Source organism: Corapipo altera, unplaced genomic scaffold, assembly GCF_003945725.1.
Source record: "Corapipo altera isolate COAL_440 unplaced genomic scaffold, ASM394572v1 2c, whole genome shotgun sequence".
In the NCBI taxonomy this organism is placed as follows: domain Eukaryota; kingdom Metazoa; phylum Chordata; class Aves; order Passeriformes; family Pipridae; genus Corapipo; species Corapipo altera.
Genome location: NW_020884923.1, coordinates 2,798,115 through 2,825,157, shown reverse-complemented (window position 1 = coordinate 2,825,157; position 27,043 = coordinate 2,798,115). Strand labels below are relative to the sequence as shown.

The following is a 27,043-nucleotide window of genomic DNA, read 5'->3' as shown; positions in this document are numbered from 1 at the left end:
CTCTATATAAACTTCCACCAGAGCAACATTTGAGTAGCAACACAGAGCTGCTCTTTGGTACAGACACCAGACTGTGCTATGCAAGTGCAAACCAGAAATTACTAAACTTCATTAAAAAAGAACCACACCTACTTTAATTGTCTAATGACAGAAAAAGAGAAATAAACTGAACAAGCAAAAACAATTCAACTGAGTCTCAAATTCACTCGAGTCCCAAATAACAACGTGGCAAACGCCAAGATACACCAACAGATAACAGCCAGGCTTTACATTCTTTTGCACAAACATAGCAAGACATTTTTCTCCTCCACAAAAAAGCCAGAAGAAAACAAAGCAGGCAAATCACATGCTAATTACAAGATACTTGACAGGGTAAATCTAACCATGACTGAAACAGAAAACTGTAGAAATTTCAGCGCTATCATTAGGAATGAAGATACAGTACTATAATGCTTCAAGATCCCAATCAAAGACCATTCCAAACATTAGAGAAAAAGTCAGAACTATAATCAGAGGCATAAAAAATCCCAAGCAAGCAAGCAACCAACCAAAACCAAACAATAAAACAAAAAAACCCAACCAACTACAAAAAAAGAAAACAAGACCACGACAAAAGTAATTCCACTTTTCCTCTTTAGAACATACACAGAATCATTTCAGAATAAAGACACACATACAGAATCACTTAGTGGGTCAGACTGGAAGGGACCACAGTGGGTCATCTGGTCCAACCTCCTTGCTCAAACAAGGTAATCCTAGAGCACGTGGCACAGGATTGCATTCAGACAGTTCTTGACTATGACCAGTGAGGGAGACTCCACAACCTCTCTGGGCAACCTGTTCCAGTGCACACTTACTCACACAGTATGGACGTTATTACTCATATTCAGATGGAACTTCCCATTCATCAGTTTCTGCCTGTTGCCTCTTGTCTTACTGCTCAGCACCATCCAGAAGAGCCTGGCTCCACCCTCTTGGCACCTTCCCTTCAGATACTTACAGGCATTGATAAGGCTGTACATATCACAAAATAATCAAACAGCCTCTTTATCAAAAACCCAAACTACAAGAGTAGGACCCCACTTACCTTTCACAAACACGTAGATGAATGATGTGCTATTCTTTATCTGTCTCCTTCATTCAGCTTGGGCTGACTCTAAGTAAAGACCTGTATTGCTTTCTGGTTATGAACTATCACCAAAAGCCTTGTAAAAAACTAATGATTTCTGAGGCACAAAAATATCCTTATATCTCATTACAACTTAAGTACAACCTAGTACTGCACACAGCAGTACTTAAAAATCACTGGCAAATGCTAACTGATTTGACTTTTTTCTTTTTGCATTCTTGCAATGCAACTTCTGTTTTGGCAACAGTACGGTTAAAAAACAATGTGATGAAGAGAAGCTGAGGCTAAGAGGAAAGCATTACAAGGTTACATGTATACCAATACTCTGGAAAACAGCTCTAAATCAGATAAAGTCTCAGCATGAAGAGAAGCCAAACAAAATTTGCTCTCTAACAAATATGAAGCATTTGAAGGGAGATTAAAATACTAAAAAGCAAGCCACCCTCATTTCAAGTTGAAAGTTTTAACACCACACAGGCAGGCTCAGCAGGTTCTTACACAAGAGCTTAAACCTACTCACGTTAAACCATCAAATTATTCATGAAAATAAAATTGGTCCTTGAGCTAAAGGCTTTTAGAAGCAAGACACAAAAAATCATATCTCAAAGCAGGTCTGCAATGCAGGCTCCCATGGCGCATAACTCGTGCTTTGCAAGAGCTACAGCCCGATGAGACACACACATACATTAGAGCTTGCTGCTGCTTTAATGAGCCTTTTAAGTCAACTCCTTGGCCTCGAGAGCTGCAGCTGAGATGGGCTATCAGAGCCCTCCCAGAACAAGTCCTGCTTTCTAGAGGCTTCTATTCCTTTTACCTACATGCTTCCTAACTATCTTCTCATAGACACAGGGAAGCAAAGATCTACCCTTTGGTTGTAATCCTGCACCTCATCTAGTCCATTCTGCTTTCTCTACAGCTTGCCTTGCTGAACGGATCCTGCTTTGGTGCATGGTTTTCTGCTCACAGGAGCACAGATCTCTGCCTCATCACTGCAAACTTAGAAGTTTCCCAAACCTGTGCTTCTTCATCAGCATCTCAAAAAGCTGCAGGAAATAGGGCAGGAATCATGAAGGCAGCCATCAGCACCAGAGATATGCAGAGCCTATGTTTTACAGATGGATGGCATAGCTCCAAGCTAACCAAAACTCAAATTACTTGTCCTTGCTATAGATAACACTCCACTCTTCTTCCGTCAGGAGCCTGCACTACTTGAGTCGTGCTCTGGCACACTTATGATACAGTTTTCAAGTCGGAAACTAAGTCTACAGACAGGTCAAAAAACACCCCAGAATTCAAAGAAGATTGATTCATAAAGCCATGCTAGGAAGTGCTGAACTCTGCCCTTGGAAGAAAAGCAGGGAGGAAGCAGGGAGGAGGCTGGGAGTCAGGTCTGCAAAAAAGCACACCATCATCTTAATTCAACATTCAACTCACGTAATTCCCCTCTCCAGCAAACAAGGTGCAAGAGTTTGTTACAAAACGAATGAAAAAAGGTCTGGAGAAATTCCTAAATTGGGAAAAATCAGGTCAGCCTTTTGGTTTTTTGTTGTTTTTGTTTACAAACCCTGATTCTACCTTTGCTGAGGCAAAAAAACGATTAAAAATAACAGGACCTAGGACCAATTACCTTGATTTTACACTCTTCTGAAACTTAAAATACAACACAGAGTGCTCTAGGGCTGGAACCATACCAAACAGCAGATCATACCAAATGAACAAAAACGTCCCAACAGCACTGGCCTGAAAGTCAGTGGGATACAGAACCCTGCTTCACTTTCCCAAGGTAAGTGCTCTGGCTTGAGATCACATGAACAAGGGGATTACTCATCTGCAAAAGAAAATTATCTGAGCTACAAGAACTTTTACTCCTTGTAGATCTTTCCAAGTAAATTTGCATAGCGCACAAGGTGTCTCTGGTAAAGCTTTTCACCCCTACGGTCATTCACTAACAATTATAAACTTTGCACAACTGCATGTAACCTTCCATTTTTCAAAACATAGCAATTAAACAGTCAAGGAGCACGGTAGATGATGTTCATTCATCTCCTTATCCTGATCCAATGATACACAGGCCATATATGAAAAATTAAAGGGATAAATGCATGTTCTCCACAAGAAACAGGACTTCAAAGGTTGCAAATTCCTCAAAAATACATTTTTCTGATGCCTGAAATGATTCTCAAAAGGTGTTGATTCTCAAAGGTGTTGCTTTTTTATTATTTATGCACTTCCATAAGTGCATAAATAATTATTTATGCACTTCCATTTATTCTTAGTATAAAACAGTCTGGTATACAAGTACTTGGAAGGGAATAAAGGACTACAAGTTTCTTGCAAAACTTTTATAGAGGATTGGCCTAGCTGTGACAGTGCTAAAGCCTTTTCATCACGTTAATGTGCAAGAACACAAATTGAAGAACCACATGGAGGGATAGGCACTTAGTACCCCCTATTTCCTAGGCTGACCAGCTCCTGTCTTATAGGGCAACAGGGCCATTCCACATTTGCACATTCTAATTCAACAAACCAGCGTTGCACCATACCAGCTCCAAGCACGAGTTTGCCCATCATTCAAAAAAATCACTACACAGTGGCTAGAAAGGATGCTCTTGCTATCAGTCTGCCACAGGCAGCTCATGATAACCTCAGCATTATTTGCTGTTTAATTAATTAAATCTTCTTCCACTGAGTGCCCTCAGGCAACAGTAAGAGTTTCATGAACTGTAGCAAAGGATGGCACATAGGTCCTCTGCAACACTGGGCAGCAGCACCCCATTGCTAAGTTATTTGTTACCCAGTCTATCCAAAGAGAGAAGCATTGGATTTTACCACTTCACCTTGGGCACCTGTGTGCACCTTGCGAACATCTTCTGTGTTGGCACTTGCCTTCAGAACCATTCAGGTCTTAAAATAACAGACAGACAAGATACCTCTACAGCCAATGTATTTACAAAGTTAGCTTGAAAGGCAAACAACTACCACTAAAGTCACCAAATTCTTAGTATAACAGTTCTGTTGTGTCCACTATCTCTAGCCAAACACGCAAAAACCATGCTCCCTGTGTTATAACCACAACTGTCCATCTTCTGACATTAAACTGTTCACAACAGATACTCATTACAGGCAGGAATCACCAGGAAACAAATCTTCTTCCAGATCAGCACAGCCTTTCTTTGTGGCATGCACTGCCCCTGAAAGGCTAGGGAGAAGCACTGTGCTCAGCTTCCCGATGGCCCACCCCTGAATGCAGGTCCTTTGTATCACTGCCAGATGAACACACCATTACCTACTGCCTTGTGCCTGCTCAGTGGGGCTCCGCAAACATCCCCAGCACACAATTTTTGCTTCCATCTACACAGAACTTCTCTTCAACTGCCACCACTTCTCCAGGTGCTGCTGAAATACCTTCCCATATCTCCCATTTCAGCCAAACCCATTCCATTCTGCAGCAAGACAGTCATGGCTTGACCCCAAATGACATGGGAGAAACGGCAGGGCAGGTCAACACCATCATCTTTGCCAGAGGAACCTGGAAAAGCCTCAGACCACAAAAGCTGAGTACGGAGTCGGTGCCGGTGCAGGCCTGTTCGACAAGCCAAGGGATGCAATCCCGAGCAAAGTACAGGCTCAGCAGCAGGCACTCCCTCCGAAATATTAAAAAGGAAAGTGCTTGGGATCTCTTCAGGCAGCAGCACTACTGAAAGCTGCCACTGACGGAGCTGTCCATTTCGAAATACCAACAACGATAATCAGCAGCTGCAACTTTACCTATTCTCCCTTACTTATCCTTACAGGACTTCTGTTCAACCCGCGAAACGACACTTTTGGCTTAGAGCCCCGGAGCAGCTGGTGGACACCCAGTCCCTACTACCGAGCTCCGGTTTTTATTTTCTCGACATAACTGTGTCGGCGGACAGGGCGGTGCGGGTATCCCTGCGGTACCTCCCGACCCGTTCCTGGCAGGGCGCAGCTGCTCCAAGGGCCCGGCTCAGGGCCGGGGGCTCCGCCAACAAGAGCACTCGCTCACTGCCAACACCGACTCGCCACAAGCGGCTTCTGCAAAGGTTACAAGCGATGCATAAGTGCCGCCCCCGCCTGCACCGAGCCGCGGGCACCCCCAGAAGCCGGAAGGAGGGCGCGCCCACCGCACCCTCACACACCGCACCGCCCGGCGCCGCCGCCATTTCCACCACCCCCCCCCCGCCCCCGCGCGCCTGGCGCTCGCAGCCGTTACCGGGCGGCCCCGTGGGCGCCATCGCTGCCGAGACGTCACCGCCCGCGGCCGCGGGGCCCGCGCGCAGCCCGTGACGCGCGAGCTCCGCCCCGAGCGCGGGCAGGAAGCGCGCGCTGCTCTTGGCCCGAGGGGAGCGTGGTCCGCCTGTCACGCGCACACAGACAGACGCACAGACAGAGACACAGACAGACACATAGACACAGACAGACACACAGACACACAGACACAGACCGGAGTCTGGTCTGCGGATAACTCACCTAGTGCTACGTGCCGACACAGCTTTAGATGGCCCCGGGGGGATGATTTTGGATCAACAAGATGAACTGTTCCTCATCTTGAGGGAGAAGTAGGGCGGGGATGCGCTGTAGGGGAATAATTCTTTCGAACGCAAGCGACAAATGTGCTGCAATTATAGGCAAATGTAGTGTTGAGAGGAAACGTAAATATGCCTTACATAAACTGGAAGTCGGACTTGGCAGCGGTGTATGGATCCGTGTTACTGGCATGTAAACCTGGAAACAAGTTTACACTAAAGGATTTAAGCAAATTAAAGCACAGTTTGCTTGACAGTCGAACAAAACGAAATGTGCCTCATTTTGACACAGGAGTTTCTCTTCTGGTGATACATCCTTTCAGCTTCTTATATGAGGACTCACCTTTTAAAAGAAAGAAATGCCTGCCAGAGTTGCAGAGCGGCCTTGCAATCACGACACCGTGTAGTGAATGTGTGCTTGCCAAGAGTCAGAACAGCTCAAGGGGATAACCATTGCTCTCATTTCATGTTAGTAATGCAAGTGCCAGTAATAAACATGAAGAGCATTGTCATTTAAACGAGTTAAGTAATCAAAATGGGAAAAGAAGGGAGTCTGTAAAATGGGTTATTGACCAGCCTTTCCTGTTTTGCTTGCAATATTATTGCACTGTAATAACTTAAGCAAGCAAAGCAAATGGTCCAGGTGAAGATGCAGGGACCGCTGGTTCTGTGTTAACAGGAATGAATGGAGGTTGCTTCCCTCCTTCAGGCACCTGGGCGTCAGCTCTGTGGGGCAACAGTAGAGCCTTCTATCAGCTCAGAATATGGGTTGCTACTTAATAATGGCTTCCGCATTTTCCCCGGAAAGTCTTTAGGGGACTCAAAATTAATTAAAAGCCGTTAGTGTAGATGATTCCTGGAGGCTAAATATTTATTCTTGAATTTTCTTTTGAGACACAGAAACAGTGGTTACAAAGTCTTTGAGTACAATGTGATCTAGGAACTTTTATAATCAACTGTCACTTTGGCCAATAGTGATTTAAGTGTACAAAAATATTGAAAATTTGTTTAAACAATGTATATGCCTAATTCATTTTCAAAAAAAATACAGGCAGCCCACAAATTAACTAGACGATAGTCCAACTTCAGTTGTAGAGGCCATGCTCTGGTTTTGAATGACAGGAGACGTTGGAGAGCAGACCTTGCCTGTCAGCAAACCATTGCAGTGGTCAGCTTGAGCTCCCACTGCAAAATTCCAGTGTAAGATGTGGTAATCTGGAAATGCAGTCTTTAAAAGCCTAACAACAGACGTCGAATACACTAAACAGAAGCAAAAGTTAGGTACTCCTAGAGAGTTCTTGATTTCATCCCTTTTAAACGTAATTTGCTTATATTACAGAGATGGACAATGATTTGAGAACCATTCATTGTGAGATTTTAGGGTGTGTATTTCCTTGCTTGACTTCTGGACAGCTTCCAACCTTTTTGTCATGCCACATAACACTATGAAAATTTCCTCTGGCAGCAATTCAGGTTAAAAAGCTCGCTGTCTCCACAGTTGCTTTGTGGTGACAGATCTTTGTACCACAGCTCAGCACGTCCTTGCGTTTGCTGATGCGGTTGTTTGTGTAACTGCTGCAAAGTAGGTCAGTGGGGAAAAAAAAAAATGCTGAAAATCTGAAGGTGCTTTTGAAAAGGTTCATTTCAGATGTCCCATTTCCTTTGCAGTTTCACAACCAGAGTGAACCAGTTTGACTGTGCAGTGCTATGAAAAGTCAGTCCCAGATTCCACCCTGTGCCATCCTACTTATTTCCATTCTTTTGCTTGACCACAATTCTTCTGTAAAGGTCAGTTTTCAGTGGAAACAGGTCTCTGATCCAGTTCATCTGCAGCAGAATGGTCTGCAGAGCTGACACAGAAGCAAGATACACTCGAGAGGCTGAAGGGAAGAGGAATGAGTGGTTAAAGGTAGTGTTCGTCAAACCAGACAGTCCAACAAAGAAGTATCAACACAGAACTTCAACCTGAAACTGTTTTGCAATGTTAGAGAATCTCACGTCCCTTTCCTTGGTTTAGTTTCAATGCTGACAGTATTGCACAGTGCTTGAAACCTGGAGCATATCCCTACCCTGAGGCTGACACACACCTGCAGTTACCAAAATTTTTGAGCTGTTTCTTTGAGAATCTCTAATACATGGTGCATTTGCAGGAAACGTTCAAGGATTTGCAGTGAGCATGCCCTGAAGCTTGAAAAGTGCTTTTTCTTTGTCATACAGACCATTGTTCTTATTTTGCTAAATTAGGCTGTCAAAATACATTTAATATGTTTAAAGCAATACCAGGAGCACCTTAGAGTTGCAGAGCAATGGAGTAAAGCAAGGGAGAACACAAAGATGCCAGCATTCCCATGTGTGAGGAACCTGACCTTAACATTGTTGGGAATTAGTCCTATTTAAACACCAGATGCAGACATGGTTTCACTCATGCAAACATCTGTCATCATGGTGAGAGTCTGGGTTGCTGAAGGTGGTTATAAGTGGTGGTTCAGTAAAGCTAACAACTTCTTACTTGCAACAAGATTAAATCCAAATTAATATCCTTAGCAAAAAAAATTAAAAATCTTTACGTGAGACCAAGTCCTGGTATTTCAAGTATATTTGAAGGTATTTTCAAAACACCACTTTCCCCAACTCCTCACACACACACAGCGAAACTCACAGATCTTTTAAAACCAGCTAGCATTTGAAGCAAACAAAGCCATCTTCGTATTTTAATTTTTTTTTCCGTGCCGAGGATTTGTTTCACCAGTTCGTTACTCTACTTGTACACCCATGTAGTTAAATAGCATATTCACCTTATGCATGTGTAAGACCAAACACAGGGGTTTAGCCCACTCTTTCAGCTTTTTGGGTTGTGTTTTAAATATCTCCATAATATTAATTACAAAAATATGTCTTTCATTCCCATATTATCTACCTTTATTCCTAAGGATGCAGTTCCCATGGGTTATTCACATAAGTAATCCTTATTTTAACAAGAACAGGAGGATTATTCATGTTACTAAAGAACAGTCGTATTTCAGAGAATTATATACAAGCAAAGCATTCACAACTCCATGCCAAAGTCTGAAGAAGAAAACAGATTAATGTGATTTCAGAGCACAGCTCTTGGACACTCTGGTCACTTACCACTTGTGCTGTTTTGCTGCAGCTGGATTCTTGCCCTGTTTTGGCTGACTAAGTTACACTATGTGTTTTTTATTTTATTTTCAGAATTTCCTCTAAGCTTAAGAATTACTATTTCTTTTTAATAATTTTGTAGAGGGTGATTTTTTTATGATCCAAATACAAATTATCTCTTCCATTTAAACCCAATTATGATCTTAACACTTTTCTTCCAGAATCAAAATGTTACGAGAAACCAAAAGAAAGCTGAGTGTTTCAAGATCAATTCTAAGCATACTCCAAATCCCAAAATAGCCTGATTAAGATGCATAGCTCAGAGGAATACCAACAAATTTAATCTACTGTCATAGGTTGAAATTGGCCCCCCCTTGAGAGTTCGGGGGGGCTCAGAGGTGGTTGGGTGCCAGGGCAGTGTTCCCTGGAGAGCCAGTCACCATCCATGTTGTTCAGTTCTGCTCAAAATCATATATCACAGCACCAGAAACTGTTGGCAGTGTTGTGCTGTTGGTGTCTGCTGCTCAACATTGAGCTCAGAGAATAAGAAAATGTTTTGTCGTAGATGTGCATAAGAATTTTGGTTTCTTTCTCCCCATTAGATCAACTGAATGAAGTCTGAGCTGCACTGCCCCTGCCCAGGGCAGGACAACATCTGCCCTGGATGAGTCCAGAGTGGTTATGGAAACAGGTTTCTGAAGGTACCTCCTGTTCTATTTCTTGCTGGCAGAACTTCTTGCTTATGTTGCCAGGCATGTACAAGCTGAGGGCCTAGAGCAGGCCATTTCATGCAGGCATGAAGTTCTGCATCCAACAGACAGTGCATCATAAAACCAGTCAAGGCTGCAGGTCTCAGTGAAGGAGAGCTGAAGAGCCTTGGTGACAGAGTAGGTGTGAGGGTCATGGCACATCAGGTGGGAGCAGTAACCTCACAGGCAATGAGGCCATCCTGCCTTAGCCAAAACAGAAGAGCAGGTCTGTCAATGCTACCAGGTTCAGCCCACATTCCACTGATCACTAAACAATCCATTGGCAGGAGATTATAGATTAGACAATATGTTCACACAACATAGCTCAAGCAAAGGAGGCCTGAGCTAAATGCTAATGGATGGGAGGTGCAGGGGTGGAGGTCTGATATGTAGCTGCTGAGGGCAGTTGGAACCTGATGGTGTTCTTAGGGCTGTACCAGTAGATAGATGAGCTCAGAGATACAGACACAAGCAGCTGAGGGGGACTGTCAGAGCACAAGCCCTAGGCATACTCTTGCTGCCTGTGAACTATAAATGGGATTACACTCCTCCTGGCAAGGACATCAGTTTGTGTTCAACACAGCTTGAGATCTATGAAAATGTGTCTAATAAGAAGGACTGTAGAAGGTTTAGCCAACTTGGAAAGGTGAACAATGAAAAGTACACAGATAGCCAAGTAGTGCAGCCATCTGCATCCTGGTAGCACAGACACAGCACAACAGGGCAGAGAAGAGGGACATGTGCAGGTCATATGATGTGTGAGTGGCCCTGGAGAGCTTCCAGCAGTGCCTCCGGCTGTCAGGCATGACTCCATCCCAGGGAGTGAGCAGCCTCTGTTATATCGCATTCTTTCATTGAACAGCAAACCTTGTAAGACACTTTTGCAAGAGCACTGAGAATCCTTCTGTGTAAAATACCTTGGAAGATCCTCAGCTTTCTCTAATTTACACATACAAACAATCCTGTATGTCATCAACAATCTGCTAGAAAAGCATGTTTTATAGGCAATTCTCTTTCCTTCAAAGGACTTCAAAACTGTACCATTCATTCAGTTTGTTTTAAAGTCTAACCTGCTGGTTTTCAACACTTCGTGGAAACTGCATATGACCACAGATGTAGCAGTGACATTTTCCCTACCCTTTCTACAGGCAATCACCATCTCCCTGTTCTTCAGAGGGGTTTGAGCAATGCTATCTCCACCCAGGCAAACAATTCATTCTAGGCAGATGAGCAGAAATAGAGGGGAGAAGTAAGCTGGTGAGGCCAGGAGCAAGGAAACAGCAGCAAGGATTTAAGTCCCAGACATGAGCTAGGAAACAAGTTAAAGGAACCACTTCCAGAAATACGAATCCTTCAAAAGAACTGTTTTTGCTGGAAATATTAACAATGACTATTCAAATCAACATATTAAATGAAAGAAATATGCAAGTGGCATAATGATATAAACTTACCAGACAGAAAAAAAAATTAACGCTGAAAGTCTTGTGTGTGAATGTGAATGAAGAAATGAAGAAACACTCGGAGATGATGTTGGTTTTAAATCTTGCCCAAGCTTCAGGAATTGAATTGTGAGGAAGAAGCAGCCTCTTACATCTGCAAGCACTAGCAAGAGCATGAACAAGAGACACTGAGAGGGAACACTGCCTTAGGGCGGAGTCCTTCCTTAGTTATCAGTAACATATATTTACACTAAAAAAAATATGCCCCGAGTATACTTTTTCATCCTAAAGGCCTAATATTTCCACCCTGTTCATTACTTATACCAATCAGGTCTTATTTTTGGTCAACCTTTCAACTTGGAAGTGAAAAGTTTCTTCTGTAGCCTACAATTATTCCCTTTGGGTTTTTTTGACATCTCTTTTTTTTGTCTAGTCAAGAGACAAAGACTTAGTTTTGGGCCTTTACACTTGTAAAGCCTGAAATACGTTAAGCAATTTAAGATCTGCTGACAAGTCCTCAGAAGTATCTATTAGCATTGCTACATCCCATTAGCATTTTCCAGATAAATTTCCCAACTGTTTCTTGGATCAGGAGCAGTCTTTATACGCTGTACAACCCCTCATATCAGTGACTTGAGCTTGTAGGTACCATTAGAGGGTTGCAAGAGAAAGTAGATCTGAGTCTCCCTGTATATTCTGGCGCATGAAAATACTGTGTAGTATCCTCCTCTTCTCTCCTATTTGCATTTCTACATCCTGGCAGGGCAGGGACATCGGGAGCTGACAAAGCCACCAGGAGGGTATGAAGAGGGTACAAGCTGGGGAATAGGTTAATCAGGCTAAAGTCTCCTGTCCCTCCCCTCTTTATTGTGTAGAGCTAAACTCACTGCAAGCCCCTGGATTTTGATGCCAGAAGGTGGTGGTGGAATAATCTGTGGTTTATATCTTAAATTTTCATGTGGTATACAAATGTCTTTCAATATGTAGCTGGTGGCTGGAGAGGCATACTATCACTCCTGTCTATTGAAGGGTCTAATAAGCACTCCTGGAGTAGCAGGTAAAGCTGAAAGATACTAAATAAAAACAAATGGAATAGTACTTCATTTATTGCCTTAGTACAAATCAACTGCATTCTGATCAAGCAGAAATAAAGTGTCTCCCATTAAAATCCGATTCAAGATAGCCTTGAGATCATTAAACTAGATTTAAGTTAACATCTCCAGTCAGAAACATTTAAGCTTGAAAGGACTGTTGTTAAAAGCAGGAAAAGGGCAGTGGCAGACAAGGGCTGGTGACTGAGTTAGAAGGCAAAGGAATCTGCAAAGAGATAGTAAGGCTGGCAGGAAGGGAGGTGCCTTCTCAGAAAAGCCAAAGGAATGGCCACTGCTAAAGGCAATCCTGTCTGCAGAGCAACGCTTTGGTCAAAGGCCACCACCATAAAAGGGAGTAGGGACCCTGAACAGGGTATTGCCATAAGGAGCTATTCCAAAAGGACTTCAGTAGAATATTTATTTCATTATAGCCATTCCAGTTGTTCTTTGCAAATAAAGCCACTTGGGCCACCTGTGTTTGTGGTCTGGCTTGAAGAAACAATGAGTCTTATAGAAAAATCTTCCCAAGCGCTCAGAAGAGGCAGAGTGTTAGGGTAGTCAGATGGGATCAATCATAAATGAATGGTTTTAGTTTTTCATGCTCAAATAATATTAAAAAGCCAGTTATTCATTTTTTTATGGAAGGAGAGGTTTTGCACAACCATAACCAAAATATATAATTTCGAATGCTATTGGGCAGTCTTCTTAAGTTTAGATGGCTGATAGAAATGTTTTATTTGATTGATAGAAATGTTTGATTGTTAAGAAAAAGAATGAAAAGTGTTAAAAATGTTGTCTTTTTTTATATACGTTTACATTTGTGTATTTGCCACAAGCATAATTTCAGCCTCTTACAAGTGCATATGCAACTATAGTCAAGTGAAAAATGGGGAAAAACTTAAATATAATACAGTGGCTAAAGACTGTAATGATATTTGTACATTTTTATTTAAAGATCAAAATACTGACATTTCAGCCCCTTCTTCCACAAGTCACTTCAGATAATGAGACAATTATTATTTCCAAGTGGCAAAAGTGTTTGCCGGACAATATGGGTGCTTGCCAGTTTGCTGTGGCAAATCAAGCCTTGTCACCTTCCATTAGCAAATAACAACACTAAAAGTTAGAGCTGCCATGGAGTGTTGTCCCTAGGTAATGCACAAATAACAGCAAGACTGTTATTCAGCATGCCTCACAATATTAAATTCTGTGTCTTTGGTTTAATGACAGTGGCAGTAGATAGGACCTCAGGGATGTAGTGTCTGACAGCATTGTGTCTCTTGTACATGTTCATCACACTCATCTGGGCACCCAACAAACATGACTGGGTGTCTGATTTTCATTTAAATAGCTTTGCTAAAGAGTTTGTTAAAACTGGGACTGGGGTTTATTTCATGGGACATAGGATTTCTTCTCTTTTGGATTGCCTGCATTTTGCAAGCATCCTTCAGAAAGCTGGCACCATGTCCATATGAGGAAAATAAGATTATTAATCCTGGCAGGTAAAGTATAAACAGATAATCAGGGAAGTCAAAAAGACTTTGAAGAGCCGTTTGCAAAAGATAAAAGAAAGACCAGTAAATGTTTTTTTCAAGCATATCCAATAGCCTGCTGGAGAATTTATAGATGCAGTAGGTCCCACTGAGAGGAATACAAAAAGCTCTCAGAGGAAATATTACTTTATCAGAAAAACAGACTAAATTTTGGCATCAGTGTGCAGTGTTCCACAAGTTCATGATCCACAAATTACTGGCAGCTCAGAGACTTTTTGGGCACACATGGCCACACGCTGTCTCGCTTTTACATTTTTCCATTATTCCTCCTGTTGGTAATGGCCAGGGCCAGGATACAAGTCTGAACAAGGTGTTTGATACAGCCATTCTATGCTTTTCTGTGGAACTTTTTTTTTCTTTTTAATTACATTAATTTGGTGTGCCTGTCTTGACAGTTCCATTCAAATCAAGGCCAAACTTGCTGGCAACTTATGTAAATATTTCTTTTAGTCTTATCAGCAGATTAGCTAAAACCTGAAACGGGACCTTCAGTGTTTGAGCCAAGAGAGCTCTTCTATACCTGGGCTTCTGACACAAGTATCCCTTATGCAGCTGGAAGGCTCCAGCTCAGGAGAGCACATAAGATAACCACTCTTCCCAAGGACAACGCTCAAGGGCATTTTTCACTTGGAGTATTAACAGGTGTCCTGAAAGGAAGAAAGTTTCCATGAGTTAAGGCCAAATAAAGCAGCCAGGTTTTGAAACAGAACAGCCAGGTGCAAATAATTGAGGGATAGTGGCGTGTTAAAATAGCCTCAGGACTTTTATCCTCTTAGGACATTCATCCAATATATTTGATTTCCAAGTAATTAAAGCAATATGCTGATAATCAAATTTGTGCAAAGCAGTATTACAAATGCTAATGACATTTCCCAAAACCTAGCGAATTGGCAGAGGATTTTCTTTTTAAGATTAGTATATGAAATCCTGGTCAAGATCATATATGGAAAAGACTGGGCTTATTGTTTAATATAACACTTGATTAATGAGGGAGATTAGTAGCACTCCACATACTGGCTCAAGCTTTGTTGTCTGCACATAAATGTTCTTTTGTTGTGAATAATAAAGGCATTTCAGTGAAAGTGGGTGGCTAGGCCCCTAATTCCACAGTTACCCAATCACTTTAAGGTAATGTAAATATAGGCTGCTGCTCAAGGGGATAATCTACCATTCTAAGCACCCTAGATATGTATTCCCAGCCAGCATGGTAACTAGACATGGGAACTGTTCTATTTATAAATAAACAGGATCATGGAAAAAGTGGAGACAGACTTGTCCTTTGTGGTGGCAGCCCACAACTTGGCTTAAAATTAGAAAGGAATTACATATTTTAAAAAGAGACTAATATGAAATAAAATCCAGCTTAGAACAGTCAGTTTTCCTAGATAAAAATATTTGGTCTGAAACAAGTAGAAATCTCACCAGAACATACTAGCAAACAACTATCTATAATGCAGACTTAACACTGCTGAAGTGGCTTCTCAAATAAAATGCCCTCTCAACATAAGCAGAAGATAGACTGATGCACAAGCAAATAAGTGCACAGGTTGTTAACCATAAAACCTGGGGAAGAGGGACACGGGTAATGAACAGGTATTATTATTTAAATATTACTGGAACTGTTTGTAGAAGCCCACCAAAAATATTGATACCATTACAGTGCTGGAAACATGCTCCTAATGGACTGTTCATACACTAGCAATAATTGAACAATTACTTCCTTCCAGAATTCTCTCAACCACAAGCTATTTAAGCTGAGAAAGAAAACTGCTTACCATCCAAATCCATGAATAACCTGAATAAAGGATCATGGTCTCCTCCAAGAATAGGGAAACTGAACAACAGGATGTTCTCTGATGAAAATACAAGCTGCTAGGAGCGGTTCTGCTCCAAACCTTTTGTGGTCAGTGAGTAAGAAAAGCAACATTGGAAACTATGTACAAAGAAAGGAAGTATAAAGGTAACATAGAGCTGAGACCAGATTTCTAAATGCATCAGCACCTTTCTAAAATCACTATCTGAAAATTATAACTACAAAATCAAGATTATCTTGACAGGAAGGTTTTCAAAGAACTGTTTTGTCCATGTAAAGTCACAGAAGACATTATCTGTGTTACAGTCATTAAGGCAACTTAAAACGTTACTGACTTTTTGAATTGTAAGTTATTCTATAACCTTCATTCACATGATCCTCAAAATAATGATGTACCTTCACCCTTTGAGCCTTGATTTGGCCCCTGTGGTTGGCACACCCATTACCCTGAACTCAGTTACTGGACTTCTTTGTAGTAAAACTAGTTTGCTGCCAGAATCGAGTAAATAGAAAACACCATTGCATTGATTCCTAGTGTGAAGAGTGATCCTGAAGAAATATACAAATGCCATCTCCTGAAAATGGAGCCTTAGAGGAAAAGGAAATCTCTCTGTAAAACCCATAGCCCCAGAAAGTGACCACAGAATATTTTAAAGAACCTTGAGGTTTACCCTCTGTAGGGTAAAATAACATAGTTTACTTATATTGATGGAAGAAATCACTTTATGACACTTCTTCATTTTACATGAAAGGCATATTAATATGGTATAACATTTTTAGACAAGTATGGATAGATAATTAATCCCTGCAGCTCTCTGATACTGGTTCTTTTGACTCTACTTTAGAAACTAGAAACTTGATATAGGATTGAAAAAATTGATTTGCAAAAGTCTTTTTCTCTTGCTGCTGATAACATTTTCTCTCATATGCTTTGATCAACAGAATATTTAGCTAAAGGAGGAGTTTAGAAGTCCCTTCCATACTATCAAAAATAGGAATAATATCACAATATAAAAATTAGCAGGTAGAGAACATGAACAACACATGTTGGAAGTGTCAGATATAAACTGTCTCTCTGTCAGCTTTTAGCATAATCCTGCCTGTAGCACTGAGATTTTGCTTTTGTGCCGCATTTGGAAGCTCAGTGTTTTATTCTTCCAGTTGCATTAAACTGTGACAGTGAGAGATATATAGAGTTATTTTTTACTAGGATTCAGTCTGTTCAGCAGCCATTTAGCTGGAAATGGCATTGCTTTAAGGCAGAGTTTCCTGACTTAGTTTGTACAGGCACTGTCATCACAGAAAGAAACAGCCCTGCATCATGGCAGTATCAGCCGTGGCAGTAGCAACTTATGGCTGTGTGCAAGGCTGCACATGCACTGTAGGAGATACAATCCTAGCCCTAGTAAGTCCTCTGCTGGCCTTTGAACACAAGGTGGAGGAGGAAGAGGTATTTGATCATTGCCTGTCTCCTCCGGGATTGTTTTGAAATTGCTCTCACTCCATGCACCTTACCTGCAGGTGCCTACTTTAGCACTGAAATGACACACAGATTTTTAATGTTTGCCATCCTTAGATTTCCAAACAAAGGCCAGTGAAAGCACCACTGAATACTTAACATCTGCTTTTTTGCATGAGGAAAAAGGGAGATACAGGAAAGTTAAGGCCAACATCTTCAAAAGCATTAGTGCCTAAGTCTCATGGAAATCAACGTAAGCTTGGAGTCTAACAAGCTATGGACATTTGTGCTCAGGTGACCTAAATAGAAACTCTCCCACTCATTCTGAGATCCACCTTTCTTCATGAAACCATACCTGTCCCTGCAGCACATAGCGATTGTTGTTCATGGAAACACAATGTATTGAAATGCACAACATACTTTTTTGAACTTTTAGCATCTGAAAACTCCTTTGATGTTCAGAAATGTTTCCAGTTCTTAGAGGGAACCACTAGATAATTGACAATGACAGAGTCTCATAAGGTTTTGAAAAGCAGACTTTATTTAATAGGCACATCATTGCTTTAATAGCACTGAGCTGCACAGCTCACTTCACCATTTGTAAATGGGTTTTTTTTATTACATTGCATTTCCTCAGTGTCAGTAGGATTCAAGTAAAAAAGTTACTGCTTTTACTTCTCTATGATTTCTCAAGATGGAAAAAGAACAGTAAACAACTAGCACACAGGAGCAGAATGCAGACAGAACAGCCTGTGACGCAGTAGAAGACAAACTGAATTTTTTGCAGTGAACAGTTAAAGCTGCAAGACAACCACACTACATTTGCTCAGATGGGAGTTTGCAATATGCAGGATAGAGATGAATGTTGCCCACTAATACATATAATAATGCATTCTTATACTGAGAAACAAATACTGTCCAACACAGACAAGAATGAGGGTTTCAAAACAGAACAGATCATATGAAATTAGCTTCCTTCTTATTTCTGATTATAAAAGTTGTACTCCCTCAGCTGTAAAAGTTAAAGGCCTAAAAGAAAAGTACTGCTTACAGAACTCTAAATCTGCAATTTAATCAGCTTTTCCCCCCTATATTACAATCCTTTGTGACAAAAGCATAGCATTCTGGATTATTTTTGTAATTAAGTAGTTTACTTAGTTGTTATATTTCTTCCCTGAAATACTGCATTTTAATATTTTATTAAATTCCACCGGTAGAAGCATACAAAATCAGAAATCATGAGAGGAAAATAGTATTGCTCTACAAAAGAAAAAAGCGTGACTTCTAACATACTTGTAGGAACATTGTAAAAGAAGCGCATATGGCATTGAAACATTTTGAAAATGGATCAATATTTTGTGAGTTTCAATGTTCTTATGTTTTACATTCTATTTTCTGAATGGATATTTTCAAAGTTATTATCTTGAGATTTTTTTAAATATATTTTAATATATTTTCTAGCATCGTATAGGACAGACAACCTAAAACCAACAAGGCAGATATCTAGCGTGCTGCACACTTCAGTATACACCAGTTAGTTACTAGCACTTTACACTGACGGTACCCTACTGTGTTTGTAAAACTTGTTTTTAAATCAGCTTGTCAAAGCTTTTGAGAAGCAATCTGGGCAATAAGGTGGGTATTTTTAGTGTCTACCATGAATGAGGCCAATTACAGAATCAGAGGTCGCTCTCTCCGTACAGTGCTGATGAAAAAGAGGTGTAATCCAGAGCCCCAGGAACAGAGCCTGGGCCGGTGTACGGAGGCATTCTCTTGATGCAGTACTGAGCCTGCTCAGGAGGCAGTTCTCGGCGCAACTCATCTGCCAGGATATAAGGCTGGGAAGGGGAAAAGCATTGACAAATTCAGTATGTATTCTTCAAAGACACAATATATTTATTTTTTTTCTGTAGCTGTGACTAATAAATTTGGACATCCTGCCTATTTTTCTGAGACCAGATATTTTCCCTGGTAAATTCCATCCCTAATTATGAGTTGAAGTGGACAAGTCTACCAACAAACTGATTAGGTCAAAATGCAGTCTTGGGGTATGTGACTGTGCACATTAGCTACCAAGCACTGTGCAGCCACGGGTAGGCTGCTATTGATACAGCTCATCCCGACATAGTCCGAATCTCAGAAGTGCACTACTGCCCCTTCTGCAGTGACAGGACAGACACAGATGGTTCCTGTTAGTTTCAAGATTCTAATATATGTGTAGTGAAAGATGCATTATTGTTCTTAATGGTTTGCATTTATGATATGAGGGATACCCTCTGTTAACAGACTTGACGTTGCTTAAAATAGCAGTGTAATGAAAACCATTTTTTCCTGAGACCTTTCCTGAGACCATCTTCCACATGAATTGCTACTGAGTACATGTCTGGAATTCAAAATGTGGTCCACATTAACTGAGATCACAAAATCAATACAAGCAAGCAGAATGAGAAAATCAATAGAGCGAGCTTGGGCAAATAGACCTGTGCTGCTGTGATCTCTCCTTTCTGCACAGCACAGGATTGGTTTCCTGGCAGCACTGTTTATGGCCCTGACTCCTCCAGAAGCTCTTGTGTTGCCATTATATACCCTCTCATCTTCATACACCACTCACCAGTGGATCTGGCAGTGGGCAGGAAAGTATGCCAAATTCAGGAGCTTCCCCCACAAACCCTGTAACTAGGGCCTCCTCCTTCTGGCTCCTCCTGGGATAGGGGTACACCACATTGCATCGCCCTGTTGAATGAGCTGTTTGGTCACAACATGGCTCAAAATTAGGTAAAGTCTTGTGCAACTGACTCAGGCTATGTTCCAGACGCCCAAACTTCACATTGAAACATCCAGACAACAGCATGAAAGGCAGAATGAGTTCCTCTCTAATCAAGGATGTTGTGTGGAAATAGCCTGATGTACAATATATCCATTATACAGACCAACTGTCCAAGTCTTGTCTAAGATGTCTGATTTTGTGTTTGCTCTCTGGGATATGAGAATACATGGACCAAGCCTTGTATTCTGCACCCATTTCAGGTAAGAATCTTGGTTCCAAGCAAGACAAAAAGGCAATTGCTTTCTCTGAAGTTTTACAAACTGCAAACAAAGCTTCACTATTACTAAAAGGCTTGTATAAGAAGGGCTAGAGAGGAAAGCTGTTGAATTCTTACAGCCAGCAGCATGGTGACTGACCTTATCTGAAGCCAGGATTCTGAAGGAAGCTATCACTTGCTCAGCTGTGTCTGTGTCTGCCGTTTCTCTGGTCATGAAGTCAATGAAGGACTGGAAGGTGACGGTTCCTTGCCCATTGGGGTCAACCAGAGACATGATTCGGGCAAACTCAGCTTCACCCTTTCACAGAATTCAAAACAAAAAATGGTCACCGTAATATCAATCTCCAGCAGCCCAAACTTCTCACAAACCAGTCGGAACCACTGGTTACTGACCCTTTAAAGCATTTTCCTGACTTAGGAACATCAACGTCAGAGTTGATGAAATCTGGGATCTTAAATGCCCACCCCTCTTTTGTAAAAAGGACTGTGCTTCTGAAAAATGTATCCTTTGTCCTAACTACCAATTATGTACCTTTCAATTAACTGTCTCCAGTTTCTCTCCCTCCTACCCTCCCTCAATGCCTGTTTAACTTGTTTTAACTTAACACTTCATTTTCCACCTCATCCTAAAACCATTGTAAATTTAGGTACCACACAGGAAGGTGAAACAATAGCCCAAGAAACAGTGTACTTGCAGACCCACTGAAATAAGAGAGGGAACAATTCTGAAAATTTTGTGCCAAGTACATGTCAGTTTAACTAAGGATGATCATTTTGTTTGGGTGAATTTGGGAGGAAATTTTTAGAATAAGTAATCGAAGCAAAGAAAATGCAACTCTCAAAGCAAATTTATGAAAATTAAACACTAACAAACTCATTCTTCATCATGCAGATAGAAAAGGATAAGTTTAAAAAAAAATAATTTAGTAACTCCTAATTTCAACTTTTAAAATTTCCTTAATTCAAAGAGCAATGCATTGGATCACAGAATATGGTTTTCAAGTGTCTAGTTTTAACTTCCCTTTTAACCATTTGAAGTTAGAGAAAAAACAAAGAAACAAGAAAATAGTATATCTTGTGTAATTATATTAGTATTCTGTCTATTTAAACAAGCTTTAGTGTTACTGTGGTTAACATTATAGCTATAAGCAGAATCAGTTGACATTGTTTCTTAAAACTCATACCAAATCATAACCCATTGAAATTAAGCAAGCTCTGAAATCATCATGGTCCATCAATCCATTCTTCCTCTATTGACCAAAACAATGTAAGGAATATAGAAGGGAAGGTTTGAAGAATCCCAGGCAATTTCCAGAGAGATGACGAGTTTAGACCATTGGCATATTGGATCCAGTGCATGAACAGTATTTCATTGATGTTGCCCGATCAGGTCACCAGAATCATCATCAGTTTTAGAGGAGGAAGAAGTAACTAACATATTACACACAGGAAACAGACATTTTCACCACAAAAAGTAACATCAGGAAAGGTCAGGGGAGAGACAAGGTAGAAGAGGAGATGAATGGGACAAGAATACAGAGAACACAACCATGGAAGACAAAGAGAAGGGCAAGGAGAAAAGTTTGTTACTAAACTAGTCAAATTCAGGAGATGCTCAAGCTGCCTCCCTGATATGAAATGTCTTTGAGAGGTTCTGCATGGAATCTGTTGTGGCTATAAGTATAGTAAAAAACAGTCATGTAATTCACTCCAAGGCCAGGGTAGGTGCATTATGAGAGCTGTTTGCTGACATATGGGAAATAAGTACAGGGATTTTCTTTCTGACTGCTGGCTGTCAAGACCTGGACTACAGCAGAGATATGCATACTGGCTTAAAGGATGAGATTTACAAGACTTAGAAGGAGGTCAGTTGAAGTCCTTGTATAAAATGAGGTTGCTTGTTTTCCAGGCAATAACATATCTTTGACATTCTGGACTGAAAGCTGAGTAAACATTAAATGGCATGATAGTAAGAAGGTAGCTGTTTCCTCTGTGCTGTGATATAATGCAGTGGTTTGGAGAGAATTGTATCATCCTCAATCTGGATAAAGCATAAGAGAACTTGTACTGAGTCCTAGGAAAGAAAAATTGGGAAAAGTCTGAGTGCAAGAAGCATAGGAGCTCCCCTGGGTATCTATCCAAATAAAACATCTCAAGCCAAGTAAAAGAAACAAACTGCATATAAACCACTTAGAAAAATACAGCTCCGAGCGATGCTGACAGTCCATCTAATCCAGTTGTCTTCCCAGATATAGGATCTTTTCAAAGCATTATGACCAATAGACTGGAGTTTAAACACACAGTCTCTCTGGCTATTATATTGGTCTGTTTGAAAACAGAATTAAATCAGTTTCCTCTACCTGCAGGTCATTTCCAACCTGTCCTAGACTGATGAGGCAGGCTTTAAATTCATCAGACTGTAGATTGTGAGACTCGTCCTAGCATCCCCATCACAGGTCATGCATTTGGGAAGGTGAAAGGAAAGAAAGAAAAGTCACAGATCAGGTTAGTTGGTTAGTAGAGAACATTCTACTTTTCTATTAATAATCACATTTTTACAGAATTTCATGGAAATGTATGTCAGCATATTGCAATGAATTACCTGAAAAGTATACGGTTTTTGCAGTTTCATGCTTTAGCGTTTTTCTTAGTGAAAGAGGGTCCTCACTTCAACTAAAGAGTCAAAACTCTGCTTCCTCCACAGAGTTTGTTTTGGGTTTTATAAACATTTTTGCTGACAAGGCAGTTTTAGTTCTATTGAACTGCCATTTGCTTCCTTCATTTTCTATTGTCATGCAGGGTATGTGAGATGCAATAAAAATATCACTGAACCTGGGCAAAACATATTTTCCCACTCAATTACTATTTCTTCACTCTTGATCTGATAATATTACTTAATATAATATACATATCTCAAAAGAGAGAAGTACAAAATAAATTTTTAATTGGCAACTTATTTTCAGTTATCTGTCTTCTTTAATCTATACATTCAGGTTTTGCTTTGAAAACTGATTTTAAAAAAGCCACATTGAATTCTAGGTTAAGTGGCTTCTAGTAACACCACATCAAACTGAACCAATTTTTTTTTTTGAACCAATACTTTTTTCTATTTTGCAGGTTAAAAAACTGCCACTAAATTCTTAAAAACAGACTGGCTTGTCTTTTTGTTCCTGTTCATACACAGTGTGTACTATCAGAGAGGTACTTTAGACTGAGTTAGCATAAATACAATTAAAAAGATGTTCTAAGATGAAAAATTACCACTATTGATTTTACAGTCATTTTGGAAAAGATCCAAGTTTTTCTGTCTGCTACATATTTGCCTGCTAGATGAATAATTTATTTTTTAAAAATTTCTATATAGCTATGCATAAGTAAAATTATAGAAGTTTTAACAAATGCACTGGGCTTATTTAATATACTAATAAGATGAAGTGGTACTTTATTAAGTTAATAACACCATGCATTTTTTGAAATATCATGCTGTTATTGACTCCCTCTGTGTCAACATCCACCAGATCCATAAAGGGAAGATGAAAAATAACAGTGGGAAGTCAATGAAGAGAAAAAAAGCAAAGTTACAAATCTGGAGCAGCATTTTGTTAAAAGCCATAATCACAGTAAACATTTTATCCTTTAATATTTCCATTTTATAGGATAATTCCTGCTATAAAGCATTCAAAATGGCTTATTTTATCACCCTGAAAATGTTAGTCTAGACTGGCTTAAAGCTTTCAAAAACCATCCTGGAGACAGGCTATGGAAGGTCACAGCAGGGGCGAAGTTATTTCTAATTTACCTTATTTCTAAAGCTGAAGATACTATTTTGTGACTGCAAATAAAATGATCTAAAAATGGGAGCTAAGAGCCAAACACTGTCATCCATCTCTAGCAGCTGTTGGTAGAGGACTATGAGCTACTTGACTCCTCCGGGGAGTCAGTGGTCAGTGTGTGCATGAGCTCCCCATCCAGGCACACAGGGCAGTGGGAGTCATGCAAGAAGCAGCGAAGGGCAGATGGGAGTGAGAGGACAGCACATCTACCAAGAAACCATTTTCTTTAGGAGAGAAGTGCAATGGTTGTGCTGGAGCTCAGAGCTGTCATCTGGTTAAGTGGGACTCCCTAGTGAGTGTCCAAGTAGTTGTGCCAAGTGCTATAGCAGATTCTCACATTCTTGTAGTGAAATTTTCTTTTCTAATCTCCGTTGTATGTGACCTAAAAAGGCATATTTGCCTTAGCAGTATATCAGAGTTTCAAGGGATTCAATAGCATTTTGTAATTAAGGCATAGAACAAGTCCATGCAAAGGCTTTCTCATTTGGAAATAGCTCGTGCCATTTATTTTTATTGTTTGTAGACCAACATTAGGCACTGAAATTCATTTTTTAAGGCATATAAATAACTTTGACTTGTTCATCTTTTCCTGCCAATACAAAGTAAAACACTGAAAACTTACTTCATGTTTCATTATTAGTCCCCAGAAATCTTTTCCCTCCTCCTTGTGATTTATATTTGGCTTTATAAAACAAGTGAGCTTCTGAGTCAAACTAATCCATTCTTAAATATGTCCTTCATTTTCCTGAATGCTAATTGACCTGCATAAGCCTGAATATATGGTTCCTTTAGTAGGGAGCTGTTGTTTTTCTTTTAGTAAAATATAGGGTGGTATGATGCTATTGTTCATCATGCAGACCTCCTACTTGAAGTCTGTAGTTTGCACAAAAATCAATAGTAGAATATGTTAGCAGCCATTAGGATATTGCAGGCAGAGCAGCTGCAGATATTTTCTCACATACTTCACAATCTTATTTAGAATTTACTAAATATACTGAATAGAAAAAGGAATCCCTCCATAAAAAGACTTCAAAACCAGTGACTGACAATGTGTCTGTGTGGTGTCCCAGTTTGGCTGCATACCATTATTCAGCATCATTTTGAACACTTCTAAGCTGCTTCTGTGATTCAGACATTGTGTCCCACTTTCTCTTTTTCAGTCTGTGCAGTCACATTAAGGAAGGAAATAACAGCACTGCTAAAGATTTATATTTATACCTACAACTAGACTGTGCCCTCAGGCACAACCTCCAGCAAGGAGTAATGGGAAAGCAGCAGCATCCTCAGGAATAACCTCTGGGGTACCAGCGTGTGTACCTGCCTGTTGGAAACACAGGAGGGCTGCCCCCTTGACCCAAGGGAGAGAGCATATTTACCACTTGCCTTTACAAAGGTGACTTGTAAAGCTTTCTGTGCCACCGCATCTCTGATGGTGGATGCACTGACAGAAACAGAAGTCTTCCTGCCCTTGTAATTCTTAGATGCATGGTGCCCATTTAAGCCATTTTGAGAATCTGGGACATACAGCCTCCCCCCCAAAAAAAAGTTGTAAAATGCTGAAGAGCTTTCTTTCAAATATTTGAGATGTAGAAGACATTTAAAACTATTCACCCAATTATCTAGCTCTCTTTCAAAGGATTAAAAACTCCAGAATTAAGCCACATAATGGGTTATGAACTGTAAGATTTTTATTTTTTTAATACAGTCTTCCTGGGGAGGAAGACAGAGGTTTCTTCCACAGATTTATAAGCAAAGGATGTTGTTTCTAGAAGCAATCTATAAAACGTTAGATTTATGTATACCCAAAAAATGTTCTTTAAAATGAGGGAGTACTCTGCCTATTAGTACTTTGCTGACATCCTCAACACAGACTGAGAGTCAGACATTAAGAAATGTTTTAAATTGGAGAAATGCCACAGAAGTCAGAGCTATAGCATGCATAAATGATTCTGTTGTGCTTAGATATTTAAAGCCTCCTTGTCAGAGACAGTATTAATTTTCAGGATCCTCTCTGGCTATTCATCCTTGTGAACGGCAGTCCAATTCTTTCAGAGTATTTTTTAAACTGCATCAGGCATTCAGATATGCTGCTAAGTGCAACAAAATTTTTACATATACTGTTAATTCCATCTGACATGGAAAAGACAGTATTTTTCATGTTAGTGCTTACTTTCAGATAATCCACTTTAATCTTCATTTCTATTTAAGGAAATCAAGACCATAAAAGAATCCATTACTGCCTTCTCTGTCTAAATTCCAAGTTTAAAGTCTTCATTATTTTGTGTAAGCTGACATAACTCTGAAGCACCCTAAGTTTCCTTTATTCACCAACACCAAAGATTCATGTGTGCAAGGACATAGGAAAGACAGAAAAATGAAAATTGAGCCTGCCTTTCTCAAACATGTTTGTTCAATATCTCCTTCTAGCCTGTGTAGATTGAGTTGCATCTGTCCATTAAGTAACACTGTAATTTAATCCGTATAAGCTTCTCTTTTATCAGTGTTTCTACTATCTGTCCCCTGCAGAAAGCCTGGCTTGATGGCTGAGTGGTTTTAGAGCTTACCTTCTTCCTTTCTTTAACTTGCATTATGCTACAGAGTACATAATTGTTACACTGTCAGAAGTCCTCCTAGACTAGTTTCCCATGTCTGATGCTGACAGAAGGGGTCCACTAAAGAGGGCATTTGCAAAAGGGTCTTTCCCTTTACGTAATCCTTCCACACCTCTCTTGTAAGGCTGTTGGATTATATCTGAAATGAGGGAAGGCAAGGTCTACAGCTAAACTTGCAGTCTAGGCCCAGGTTATTGAGGCCATAGAAACAAATGAGTATGAATCATGAATGATAGATGAATTATCTGTCTCCTTACCCCTCTGACCCAGCCACTCAGGCTTCCTGCAACAGAAGCCAGGGCAGAAGGAGCACAGCCTGAAGTCATGAATCATTATAGCCTGAGGAAAGGAGACAGTCAGGAATAGGTAAGAATCTAGGAGATGGGAAGCAATTTTTGTGTTACACATTATTGTTGTAGCCCATCTCCAGTGTGCTGCCAGCTGTGTGACATGACCACCCTCTTCTGGGTCATGCAGACTTTCTTAAGGCCTTGTTCTATTGTATCCTCTGCTATCTCAGTCTTACTGTATCTGCAAAGCCTAAAAATCCATAACAATAGGGACGGTTGGTGTATGATTTAGCTTTTCCCTTCAAGACATTGTGAAGCACCAAGAGATGGCCATAGTATCTCCTCAGCCACTAAACCAGCCTTG

General features: G+C 40.4%; 2 protein-coding genes across 4 annotated transcripts in view; both read right to left on the bottom strand.

Moving 5' to 3' along the window:
- The window catches only part of MTR (5-methyltetrahydrofolate-homocysteine methyltransferase), a 47,777-nt gene extending 42,372 nt beyond the window's left edge, over positions 1–5,405 (bottom strand). The window contains exon 1 of one of the 3 annotated variants that reach the window (XM_027657268.1): positions 5,364–5,405. In XM_027657268.1, the coding sequence (XP_027513069.1) occupies positions 5,364–5,385 (22 nt within the window). In that variant the 5' untranslated portion in view covers positions 5,386–5,405. Of the gene's footprint in view, positions 1–1,087; positions 3,360–5,363 lie in introns of those variants that run through there. The other 2 variants (XM_027657271.1, XM_027657270.1) reach the window with 2 other exon arrangements.
- Positions 5,406–18,343: 12,938 nt separating this feature from the next.
- ACTN2 (actinin alpha 2) overlaps positions 18,344–27,043 on the bottom strand; it is a 68,944-nt gene continuing 60,244 nt past the window's right edge. Inside the window, exons 19-21 of the mRNA XM_027657265.1 lie at positions 21,129–21,194; positions 20,084–20,242; positions 18,344–18,738 (exon numbers count right to left, since the gene is read on the bottom strand). Of these exons, the coding sequence (XP_027513066.1) occupies positions 18,580–18,738; positions 20,084–20,242; positions 21,129–21,194 (384 nt within the window). The 3' untranslated portion in view covers positions 18,344–18,579. The remainder of the gene's footprint in view (positions 18,739–20,083; positions 20,243–21,128; positions 21,195–27,043) is intronic.